Source organism: Centrocercus urophasianus, unplaced genomic scaffold (genome assembly GCF_019232065.1).
Source record: "Centrocercus urophasianus isolate 14NV4802_14NV808 unplaced genomic scaffold, USGS_Curo_1.0 seq_41, whole genome shotgun sequence".
NCBI classification, from domain to species: Eukaryota; Metazoa; Chordata; class Aves; order Galliformes; family Phasianidae; genus Centrocercus; species Centrocercus urophasianus.
In genome coordinates this window covers 1,054,357-1,067,204 of record NW_024884989.1, presented here as the reverse complement: position 1 = coordinate 1,067,204, position 12,848 = coordinate 1,054,357, and the positions used below count along the sequence as shown (strand labels likewise).

The 12,848-nt window shown below is 49.5% G+C and overlaps 1 protein-coding gene and 1 non-coding gene across 2 annotated transcripts in view; both read right to left on the bottom strand.

Annotated features, from left to right (window-relative positions):
* DNAH9 (dynein axonemal heavy chain 9) overlaps positions 1–12,848 on the bottom strand; it is a 191,448-nt gene that overhangs the window by 77,426 nt on the left and 101,174 nt on the right. The window contains exons 49-51 of the mRNA XM_042833278.1: positions 10,125–10,385; positions 5,864–6,289; positions 3,505–3,624 (exon numbers count right to left, since the gene is read on the bottom strand). Coding sequence (XP_042689212.1) covers positions 3,505–3,624; positions 5,864–6,289; positions 10,125–10,385 — 807 coding nt within the window. The remainder of the gene's footprint in view (positions 1–3,504; positions 3,625–5,863; positions 6,290–10,124; positions 10,386–12,848) is intronic.
* TRNAM-CAU lies at positions 8,746–8,817 on the bottom strand. The gene has a single exon. It is a non-coding gene; the product is annotated as a tRNA-Met (tRNA).

The window sequence follows — 12,848 nt, the reverse complement described above, 5'->3', positions numbered from 1 at the left end:
TTCATCCCCTGGCAAAGCCATAATGCAAACAGACCCAACTTATCTTTCTTTGCTTTACAGAAGCCTAGGGTTCACACTGGCCTCCTTCAGACTCAGTCTCCTATCTGTTCTCAGCATTTGTGACTGTCATACTGAAATATTCACCCAGCACAGCGAACAGAACAGAACAGAACAGCAAACTCGCTGCCTTCTCCTGGGCATCATCTTCCTCTGCAGCAAAGACTGCACCGCTCACACGATGCTCCAGTTTCATATGATGCTAGAGGCAGGAACAGAGATTTGCTTCTGCCTGGCTCTGCTTTCCCTAAGGAGGAAAGGAGAAGTGATTTTCAACATGATGCTGCGGGAGGGACAGGCACCCTGGCACAGGCTGGGAATGATGCCATTAGCAGACTATGGAGAAAATGAAGTTACTCAGCTCATCTCAGTTATACGTGCAGTTGGAAGAAGGTCTCCACATTCCCAAAAGCGGAGCAAAACCACTTTCCAAGTTCATTTCCCTGGCCATCATCTCTGCAGGCACAGGAGGATTTTGACAGATCATGGTCCCTGCTACGGCAATGTACAGCATTTGAGTAGAAGTCCAAATTTAATCTAAATGAAAATGGCTTAGGAACATCAGCAGGGACTGGTAGGGCTGAAAAATAATGATCACAATTAAAAGCAGAAAGCCTGAAGCCCAGCAGTGTCCTTTATCCGCCCCAAAATAGCAACACCCTCTTCTACCGTGATGCTCACACACACATGTGAAAGCATCCTCATTTCTCCTGTTAGTATTTTGTTTGCTTCTCTAGGATGATCTTCAAGGAAAGACACAGAGCTCCATCACCGAAACACTTTCCTTTTGTAAGAGCCTGATGGAACCATAGGAAGGACCCTCGTTCCCACCTGGGAAGCAGACGGGCTGCACAGTGCTTCTGTTTGTTCACACAACGCCAAAGGGAAACAGGGTTTACTTGCAAACCACCTCTGAATTGCTGTAACAGCTTCACGATTTCCAAGTCTGCAACCGTGCTTTTTACAAAGGTCTGGCAGCAAAAGGGCTCTTTCCAAAATCAGCCACCAGAGCACTTGGAGAGGAAAGCAGAGAGACTTTGAAGAGAAAGCAATTGAACTGTTACACAAAATGAATCGTCAGCCGTGTACCCAAACAAAGGGGAGCTGTGTTGAGTCACTCACCAACAAAGGATGGAGTCCAGCACCAGCAGATCATTTGACCCAGCTCTGCTTATGTGCAGGTGCTGCCCGTGAGCCTGTGAGGAGTCCCAGCTAATTAGTGAGCTAATGAACGTGCTCAAATGCAAATGTATTCCTACAGCTGTTACTTGTCTGAGACTACACAGCCCACAACACAAACCCAGTGCTAGCAGACCAGGAACAGGCAGACATCAATACAAAAACCTCAACCTCAACCAAAGGAAGGTTTTCTAAACGTATGCCAATGTCTTGTCTTGATTTCAGGTCGGGACACACTCTTTTAGAGGAAATTGCTAAAGCATAAAACCATGGAACCACACATCTCTCCAGTGACAATACATCTCGTTAAAGCAGTTGCTCATTTTGTTATTCAAGGACAACTTTGCAAACATAGCTAAGCCCTCAAAAAGAAGCGCAGTTTTCCCTCACCGCCAGCCACACTGCAGTTGTACCTCAATGAAGATATCATGTTTTAAGCCACAAATTCACATGCTAAGCATGGATGCACCCATAAGAAATCAGGCTGTTTGTTACAGTGCTACTAATGGAGGTGCAATTAAGCCACATTCAATGTAAAACATGCACACGTGCATATATATTTCTACGAAAGGAACTGAAACCACTATTTCTGTTTCTCTTCCTCAAAACACTTTCTTCTTGTACCTTGTATTTACTGACTCCGACATGACTCAGAGCCATGATCCATCTCTGCATCACATTAAACAGGATTTCGTTAGGCTGTGGAAAGACACAGGGAAATACTCATCCTGCAAAATCCCTCCAGAAATAGAAGCAGTTCTTTCGAACAAAAAAGCCACTTTCCTGTTTTAATTAAAGGTTTTGAAAGCATTCAGCGAGATTTAACCTGAAGAACATGAAAGCATAAAACTCCTTCTGTGGCTGCATGAAAGAGATCTCCATCAGCACAGAAAGGGACTTATCTGCTGTTTGCTTTGACCCCTCTATCTAAGCACATCACAGCCCTGACTGCAAAGCAGTGCCTGTGCCACAGCAGCGCTGTGTGCCCGCTTCCCATGGAGGCACATGCAGATTAAAGAACAAAGCGTGTTTGTTTGTTTGCTCTTTGTTTTTCACGTTTACCACTACCAAAATGTGCAGGTGGGGGAGCTGTGCAGTTTTCTGAGAGCATTCAAGTGCCTGTGGAAACTCACCTGAAATCCAGGCTAAGGCAATTTGCTGAAGGTCACCTAAGAAGGTGTGAGAGCAGCAAGCAGAATCCAGCACAGTGCAATGCTTAAACCATTTGCCTCTATTCCTCTTTCTCACCGCAGTGGGATAGAGGACCATTTATATACAAAGCATTGACCAGCACAGCCACAGGCTGGTAGAACAAGCAGAGACATCTGCATCCAGCAGCACTTCTAGAAATACTTTTGTATTCTAAGCTGCCACTGGCCTCACCAGCAGCAGCTGCTCCTACAAGAGACTGAGAGCAACTTGCAGCCCTGAACACGTGCAGACCAGGCGGGATGCTCTCTTGAGGACATGGGCCCAGACTCTCTCAGGAGAGTGGTTTGAATGCAGCATCTCCTCTGCTCTGGGCAGGGAGCATCCTCTCCTTCAGTATCCTCACAAGGACTGGGCTGTCAGGACAGGGCCAAACATTTCATGGACCACAACCACCTCTGGCACTGCAGCTCCAGCCCCTCTGCCTGTGGGACCACCTCCTGAAGACCCATCTCCGTGCACCACACAGCCAGAATAGAACCTAAAATGCAAAGCATGAGGGAGCACAAAGCTGGGGCCCCAGCCAGCAGCAGAGTAGGAGCAGAAGCCGTTATCTTGTATCTTGAGGCAGTGACAAGGGCATCGCCCAGCACAGGACTGGAGGCTGCACACAGTGAAGATACAACAGCCGGTGATGCACCCTGATGGACTGATAACAGGGACATGCACTGCTTTTTCAGAGCTTTTCACCACTATCTTTTTGTCACTTCAAAACCTGCAAAGCTTCTCCTATATTGCCACTTTTCTTTTTACCATATATCTCTGTGCTGCACAGTTTTGGTCCCATTAATACTTGATCACACAATTAAATCACAAAAAGGACACGAGAACAGCGAAGAGTGCACAGCAGCTCTTTAAGCACACGCACTGCCTACTCCAATCTATGAAAACAGCCAATGCAAATTCCTTTTCATTACTGAAAACTTGCTGCAGCGCAGGAAATGTGACGCATTCCATAAAGATTAGAGGCTGTGAAGCACTGCGCGCACGGCCGGCATCTCAGCAGCACCTGACGTCTCCCATTGATGCCGCTGCCAACTCCCATCTGCTGCCACTCACCAGCCAGTTTGCAAGAGTGATGGTACATGCTGTAGCTTCAGCTTCTTGCTGACACTTGAGTTTGTCAGAAGTGGCCTTCTCAAACTTGGCTGTCAGCTTTCCCAGGTTCTCGTTGAGGCGCTGCATAGGAAAAAAGGGGAAAAATAACCTTAAGGAAACTCCTACTGCAGCCTGCAGGCAGGGAGAACCACACTCCACCACACTCCATCACACTGCACACAGCCTGGCTGGCACCTGGGATGAAGCACAGAGCACTGGTGAACTCTGCAGCTTCAACAGCTGCTCCCCACTGCTTTGTCATCTGCACAGGGCAGAGACAACACAAAAAGGCATTCATCCACTGGCTCTGCCCTGGTGTCAATGTGCACTGGGAAAGATAGGCCAATTGGTGCCGATGGCCAACACTACAGGTGAGAAACAAGTAAGGCAGCTGAGAAAAGAGAATTCTGTGGTTCCCGATGCTGCAGCCACTTCGGTTGCAGACCAAGGCTCTGCTGGCCTCAAGTTGTTGCTCCAAACCCTCGGGGGCTCCTCGAAGAGCTGGAGGTGTGCTGGAGCCATCTCCAAGCTGCATCTGCTGCACGGCGTGTCCTGCACGCGTTACCTGGGACCAGCACGTGTTTGGGTGGGCTGCAAAGCACTTCAGGGCTGGGATGGGGCACAAAGAGCCCAAACCACCTGAAATACCCCCGTGCCACTAAAAGAAGGGCCTTCGGCTTGGACAGCATTGCTTACACTTCAGTCTCAAACAAGTCAGCAGCTCCCAAAAGGACTGGGAGCCTCTGGCTTCTGATAAGAGAAGCAGAAGCAATAATTGATCTTATCTGCACCCAGTGCAAAATGCTTAAAGCTAACTGCCTGTAAATCACTTGAACACTCCTTGAGCTATGCACTAGAAACAAACTTGAAAATGAAAAAGGATTATTTGGGGAATATCTGTAGCTCTCCAGTATCTTGGAAAATACAGAGTGGTCTTTTCTCTGCCTTGGAATTAATAACACAAAAAGTTTATATCTCTGCATGCATATAAATGTATGTGCATTTATATGTATATTCACATACACATAAAACCCTATTACAGATGCATGATCTGATAAAAGAACATCTAGGAGCCACAAGGAACCAATCACTCTGCAATGGCCCACCAGGCACAGCACAGTAACACCAACGTGTGCGCCAGCAGAGGACCACAAAACCCCAGAGAGAGCCATCCTGCACACCATAATACTGCCTCTTTAAAAAACATGAAGTAGCAATAATAGCTAGCATTAAGGCTTTGGGAATAGACTGAATGATGGAATAAAAGTTCCGTAGCACCTTACTTCACAGCTGAGATGGGAAAAGGAGACCTCTAAAAACCCACCTCTGACTGGGTGCTGTATGTGTATCTGCAGCAGGAGGAGGCTGCTGGAGTGCTCTGCAGAATTTTTTTAAATACTTCTAATTAAAAGTGCAGCAAACACTTCAATAATAAGCAGCCCTAGGAGGCAGCAAGAGAGTTGGATACTTCTTATAATGAAGATGTGCTGGGGAAGAGGTGTGTATGACGCTGTGCTGCCCCAGGGGCACATCCCAAGCTGACATAATTTATAGAAAGAAATTTGGCAGCCCTGCTGACAACGCACTTTGGTTTTGAAAGGGGATTCCTGCTGTCAGTACAAAGGCACATCCATGGAGGACCCACCCATCACCAAGAGGGATCCCAGATCCACAGCACTTTGGAAAGGCAGGTTCTACAGTGTGCCCCCGTGCCTGCTTCCACACGTTGCTACAAGCAGGCACTGGCCAGGGATGTGGATAGCAAAACAGGTTTTTGGAGCAGCTGCTCTCTGTAGAACCCACTTAACAAGCACACAGTGATTTCACCTATTCAGTGATGGCTTTCTATTCTTAAGCTGAGGATGATGCAAAGACTGCTGGCTGGAACAAATGAGCAGACTCAGCTGGAAGAGTCTTCATCCTGCAGAGCATCTGCCGGCCAGAGCCAGCTGCCAGCCCTGCTCCCTGCCCCTGCACAGCACACCAGACCTCTCACTGCTCCGAGATAATGAGTTTTCTGAGGACGTGTAAGTAGAGGCAAATCACATCTTAAAAGTTAGATAGGAATAATAAGAATTAATAACTAGCCATCCTATTAAGGCACAAGCAGGAGTGGAGCCTGGGGATGAAATGCAAAAAGCAGCAATAAAAGAGAGATAAAAGCCCTACAACCTGCTCAACCCTCAGATCCACCCGTTTAAAAATACATGAGGGAGGAGAAGCAGCTTTCCCCAAAGCGGAGGATTGCTCCTCAAAGCAGTGATGGGTCCCAGGCACAGGCGAGCCCACGGCACAGCTTGCTGCGCTCTTCCATACTTACTGCAATTTTGGCCTTGATGCTGGCCAGCCTGTCCTGGGCGGCCGCCAGCTCAGCGTTGGCTCTGCTCAGTGCCTGCCTCTTGGGCTCCACATCACAGAACACCTCGTGGAAGCGCACGATATTCACCACCCATGAGCAGAGGCCGGCTGCCGCGTAGGACTTGGTGGTAACGAATTCAGGTTTGAACTCGGGATCCTCTAAATAAGGCTGGAGGGCTTTGAGGCAGTTCTCGTGGATGTTCTCCTTGTCGAACTTGATCAAGGAGTCCAGGAACCCATCCACCCTGGCCATGGTGGCTCTCGCTGCCTTCCAGCTCCTGTCCTTGGGAATCTTTCCTCCCGGGGCCATCAGCACCATCACGGCAGCAGTGACATTGCTGACGGCTGGAGGTGGCGACCCGAAGGATTTCAGTTCTGTCAGGTTCTTCTGAAAAGGGAAAACGAAGTCATTAGACAAAAACAAATGACTTTTCTGTTTGTTTCGCTGCTAATATACTCAGGCACCTAAGATACTGACCTGATAAATGGGCTTTGCTCCACCTGAAAGTTACTGCCTCTCAATAACCACTGTGCATGTTTATGGCATGCGCTCCACTCCCACATTCAGCTCCTGGCTTCCCACCCAGGACCAGCACAGCACACTCTCCCTCCCCACACACTCAACCCTTCCCTGAGCCCAGGGCTCTGCAGAAAGGGGCTTTGTGAACTCCTGGTAGAATGGGATAAGGCCAAGTGAAACCTTTCCAGATAACAACCTCTATATAGCAGTCTCCAGTCCCTCTAAGACTGCCTTGCAGGGCAGCTCATGCTCCCTTGATGCTCAGCTTCTCCCCATGCCAGAGACACTCACACATTACGGTTTGCATGCAGCTGTGTCTCCATCACACAGCCCCAGTCCAGGCACTTCAACCAATGCTCTTTAGCAGAGCAGTCCCCGCATAAGAGAGCTGCTTGGCTCTCAGAAGGCACGGGCTGATTCCTGGAGGCATGCTTGACCTTCCCTGCTGCCAAGCCAGGCAGTTTCAGTGCATCCTTAACAGCAGGCAGGTCAAATCTTGACCTAAGCACAAAACCCTGCTAACACTTAAATCCTCTCTCTGTGCACACACAAATCAGCTTTTGCATGGAAAAAAACAGCACAGGTGAATTTGCTGTTCTCAGATCCCAGGCTGCAGCCGAAACAAGAACAAGGGCTAGAATCAATACCCGTTTAAGAAAAATCTGTGAATTTCTGTAGTTCCTGTTTAAACCAGCTCTTAATAACTTCTAATTTGCATTCTCTGATGTTCTGCTTCCACCAGTTTGTCTACTGAAGCAAGTTTGGTACCTCTGAGCATTTGTTTTCGGGAGAAAGGTATCAGCTACAAAGCTGTCACCAAGCGCGCTGTCTCTGCTTGCTGCTAGCTTTTGTTAATAATCAACCTGACAGAGACAGACCCTTGGGAGCTGCGTGCACTTGTGGTATAAAACATCTCTAATTAATGTGCTTAGTGACATGGAGCTGACTGTGGGCACAGAGAACGCCACAAAAAGCTCTCCTCTATCCCAAATCCCTGCTTGGCTGAATACAGGCAGCACTCTGGTGCTTGGGGTGGCAAGGATGGCTTTGACATCAGTCCTTGTTCAAACTCTGTCTCCCTGGTAATGGGATGCTGAGCCGGTACTGCTGCTTTTTTTACCAAGAAGTGAGCACTTCCACAGCAGGACAACTCAATACATTGCTCTGAATTCTTCCCTCCATGCATTCGCACACCTGCAGGATGGGAATTGGAGTGAGGATGCTTGCACCAAGCGCTGCCTGCCTCAGAAACACTGACCACTGTGGCATCACTGGATGTCTCTCGACCATCCTGGGGGATACTCCTTGCACACAACTTGGAGGAGAGCCACTGCTATTGATACTGTCACTGTCTTTGGCTCATCGTCATCCCTGCAAATGCTGGGCAGCACTGGCCGAGCACCCTTCCAAGCTGCCCACCCATCTCTGCAGCATGGCTGCTGCCTCCTCGTGGAGAGCTGCACTGTGCCTAACAGAGACCCACGGGGGGGAAGGCAGTCCTGAGGTGGGTATGCCATCATCACCCCAAAACAGGAGAGGGGGCTGCGCAAACCCGTGAAGTCCCGTGTCCTGTGTTCCAGGGCCTACAGGATGTGGGTGCTGAGAAAGAGCCCAGGCATGCCCATGGCACAAGCAAACAGCACTACGAGAGGCAAAAGGGCTTTTTTCTTTCCTCTACAACCTGTTTTCCCATGTTTTCAAACACAGTATCACGTATGGATGTGCATTTCTGATTTTGCAGGTGCTCTCTCTGCTGGGCCTGCAATAACCTCTACATGGCATTCATCATGGTCCATGTGATAAATATCTTAATTGCTATTTATATTTACATACACAAGTCACTTTCATAGCCCAGTGGGTAGAGCATGGGACTGTTAATCCCAGGGTCGTGGGTTTGAGCCCCATGTTGGGTTCCGGACTGTTGTGGTGGTTGCTCAGGACAGGAGAGGCAGCATGGAAGCATGCAAGTCAGAACTTTTTATTTATGCATACAGATAGAGACACCTTAAATTGCCTCGCACTTTGCCTCAGTCACAATGCCACCAGACCCTGCAGGAGCTGTAACCACTAAACTGCAGGGATGTATGAGAGGCTGCAGCAGCTTCCGTTTGAACAAACCTGCAGTTGCTTCTTGGCTTAGAGAGCTCTGCTAATGCTGCTTGCAGGTGTCTAGAAAAAAAACCAGCAAACCCAACATGAAAGCTGAAGGATGCAGACACGGCCCCTGTATTCCAGCAGTGAAAATCACAACATCCCCGCTGCAAAGCCACACAGAAGCAGAAAGGCTGGAGATGATCACCTGGTCCAACCATCACACAAAACCTTAGCAGAGGATGGTTTCGATCCATCGACCTCTGGGTTATGGGCCCAGCACGCTTCCGCTGCGCCACTCTGCTCCACCTCTGGGGAGACATCATCGCTTTGGAAACCCATTCCTGGTGACTCATTTTGTTTTCCTCTAAAGCAGAGCTATGACTTGAGGCATGACTGAGCCATTCTGATCTGGCAAATAACTCTGTTTCTGGCTGCACCTGGTGCACAGCCATTTCTTTGCCTGCTGAGCAGCAGGAGCTTGCTGCTCCAGGTGCTGCTTTCACTGCAGCCAGGAGACCAACGGCAAGAGTGTGTTGCCGGGGTACGCCTCAGTGCAGGGCTGCAAAAGAGGAACTTCCAGACCACTCTAATTGTAAAAAACTTCTCAAAGTAAATCCTTCCTTAAATCAATTGCTTTGGAACATCTCTGACTGCAGGAGGCCATCTCCCGGTTACTGATTTCCCCGGTGGCTTCGCCCTTTGAAGTGGTCCTGTCTGCAGGAACGCATGGCCCCACCCAAAGACTGCTTGGTTACAGTTCTCTCTGGATAAACCCAGCAGAGACCCAGTGAGGCTTCAGTACCAGCCCTTTTTGTATCAAGCAGGAAGCCAAGCCGTGAGTGCACCTACAGGGCCATGCAGCTGTGCTCAACAAGGCCTGAGAAACGCCTTAGGTGAACAGAGGGCAGGAGGAATCCTGTCCCACACCTGCAGTCAGGTGGAAAAGACCAGGCCAGCCCCTAAGCTCACACTGTTTTGTCCATACGACAGGGAGATATGAGCCCTCCCATCACAAGCTGCTTTCCAAAGTTGGGCCACGTGGGGACTCAGAGGATGCCCACGTTCACCACCAGTGTGAACACCAACCTGTGGGGCTGGCCTGACAGCTGCTTGTGCAAAGCCGTCAGTCCCTGCTACACAGCTGTGTGCTGGGGAAAAGGCTCCAAGCAGATGGACATCAAGTCTGCCTCGGTGCTGTGAGTGGCACCCAGCTCCCACTGGGCTGATTGCGTGCTCACATAGTAACACCCAGAGCAAACACTGCTTTTGCTCTCTCTCTCAAAACATTACAGATTCTGCAACGGTTATGAAGCCGGGCATATAGCCTCTTCTCTGGGACCTGATAGGGACAGCAGAACAATTTCCCTTCCTCATGGGTCAGGAAGATGAGCAGTGGAGTCAGCTAGTGGAGAAAAGCTGCATACAAGGAACCCACCCCCAGGTCCTCCTGCCCCTCTGTGGCCATGGCTGAAGGCCAACTGGAGCAGCCTCTGGATCAAGTATACACAACCCAGGAAGGAAGTGAAAGCAGGATCAACACAACACCCCAAAACCAGTGACAGATCCCTACCACAGAGATGCCAGCTTTCTATGGGAGTCCCAGCCTTACCTTGTTGAGGGTGTTCAGAGCAGCCTGGGCAGCTGCCAAGGCAGGCTCAGCTTTGGCCAAGTCTTCCTCACAGTCCTTCTGTCTCTGCTGGACCTCCTGGGTGATGAGTGCCACTTTCTGTTCCTCTTCATCTGCAGCTGCCTTCTCCCTGCTCACTTTCTCCGTCTCCACACCCACCACCTGAATCAGCTTGTCAGCATCCTCATTCTTCTGCTTCAGTTCCGCTTCCTGGGCTGCCAGCTTGGCCTTCAGGTCATCCACCTGGGGGAAAGAAGTACATGTGGGTGTACAGCTGCTCAGCACCCTGCTTCCCCCACCCTGTCCCACTTGAGGGGGCCCAGCAATAGCTAACAGTATGGAGGGGCCATGTATAAAGCAAGCAATGCCCTGGGAGTTCAGAAAAGCACTACTGTTTGTCAGCAGGACACTGCAGTTCTGCTTCACTCCTGGTTTCTCATGTAGGGGATGGAGAACCCATGTGCATGGTGTACAGGCCACAAAAGGCCGCTAGCAGGAACCCTGTAGGGAAGGAATCAGAACCAGAAGGATTTACTGGTAAGGATGTTGTCCCAGCCCTGCTCACTGCCTCTGCTGGGGAACTGGCTAGAGGCAAATGTTGCTTTGAGGAGGATTCACTAGGAAGCAAGCAAAAGCCCTCATATTGGGCATATTCCTCTTCTTGGGATTATTTTTTCACAACACAGAAGCTTCACCAGATCACTGCAGCTGCTCTTATTATAAAGCCAAATTCACACAGCTTTCATCCACCTATCAATGCAACAGCCATTGTTAGATTGTATTCTGGTGGATGAAAACCTTGATATGAGCCAACAGAATGCACGTGCAAATCAGAAGGTCAACAGCACCCTGGGCTGCATCAGCAGAAGGCCAGCAGTAGGCAGGGAGGGGACTGTCCCCCTCTGATCTGCTCTCATGAGGCCCCATCTAGAGCACTGTGTCCAGACCTGGGGCCTCCAGCACAAGAAAGATGAGGAGCTGTTGGAGGGCATGCAGAGAAGGGTCACAAAGAATGCTCAGAGGGCTGGAGCACCTCTCTTATTAAGAAAGGCTGAGGGAGCTGAGGATGTTCAGCCTGGAGAAGGCTCTGGGAAGACCTGACTGCAGCGTTTCAGTACCTCGAGGAGCCTACAGGAAAACTGGGGAGGGACTCTGTCAGTGAGTGTGGTGATAGGACAAGGGGTAACAGCTTTAAACTAGAAAAGAGAAGATTTAGGTTCAATGTTAGGAGGAAATCCTCTACCCAGAGCTGGTGAGACCCTGGCACTGCTGCCCGGAGAACTGTGGGTGCTCTGAGGACCCACACACCAGCAGCAGCTGAGCCCTGCAGGGCAGGAGCCCTCCAAGCAATGGCTGCAGCACCTGCACAGCCGTGAGCTTGGGCCGGCTCTCACTCGAGGACAGAAGATTTCTTTCTAAAAGCCGTTTTGATGACTTTACACAGCCTCTGTGCAGACTGCAGAGTCGTTTGCTGTCCTGCTGTTGAGCTCATAAAGGATTGTTAATAGCTCCTGGGGTACAGCATTGCCATGTAAAAACTCTCACCATGAGGGAAGTCAGATGCTTGTTTTTGTTCACAATTCTGCTTTTATGCATGAAGAGAGAGAGCCCCATTTGGAACACACACAAACTGAAGCTATTGACGTTTGTCATCAGCTTCAAGTGGAGAATGGTTTCTTAGGAATCTCACTGCACACTTCATTTTCCACCTCCTGCTGCCCAGGGCTACAGCACTGCTTTAACCAGCACAAAGATGTGCCCATAAATCCCAGCAGCTCCAGACACATGGGAGCACGTAATCCCCTCAGTCAGCAACCAGAGAGCAACCTCTCGTGCAGCTCTGTGTCTTTTGAGATTGCAGGAAATTGAAGTGGGAGGCTTTGCTGATTGCAGATTGGCCTTGTGACCTGCCCCAAATGCGTGCTCACGTGCTGGACGCACACCCAGCCAGGAGCTCTATGGCTTTACATGACCACAACAAGGCAAACAAGGGATTATAACCCACTAGCTCTCCACAGCTCTACAAAAGGAGCAGATGTATACTCAGCCCTCAGCACTGACTGTGAGAACAGACAATGCCCTGACACAACCTGCTTTCAGCCAAGAACGTATTGTCAGGATTAAAGAAAAAGAAAATAATCAGGAAAATCAGTTAGAGCTCTTCTTGAAAGAATTCCTAATATCTCAATTCAGAGAAATATGTGCTACCAAGTCACCTGTCCAACTGGTTTGGATCATGTGTTAAGCCCCCAGCAGAAACAGTGCAGGTTGGGGTGCAGTGTGGATCCTGGCACTTTGCTGGACCCTCTGCCAGCAGAGCTCAGCATGCTGGGGGGTGGTGGTGGCTGGCAGCCTTCCTTACCTTCAGCAGGGCTTGGGAGCACACTAGAAAACCATCACATTTTCTCAATGACGATAAAGCTCAAATGCAGCTGAGCAAGGGCAATTTAAGAGCGTTTGCCCAGCGGAAAGAAAGAACGAGCAGCAATGCCTACATAACCAAACTCACTGTCTTTAGTGATTTCCTGGGGATGGTGTTAGGAATGCAAACTGATGACCTTACTCCTCCAGCTTCACCCTTTCAGCACAGCAAACAGTTTCTCTCAACACCACGCTTGGATCCAGAGCAATAACAGTCTGTCACATCCATTTCTCTGTCCTACACATCACAGAGATCACAGAATGTTTTCACAGAATCACAGAATT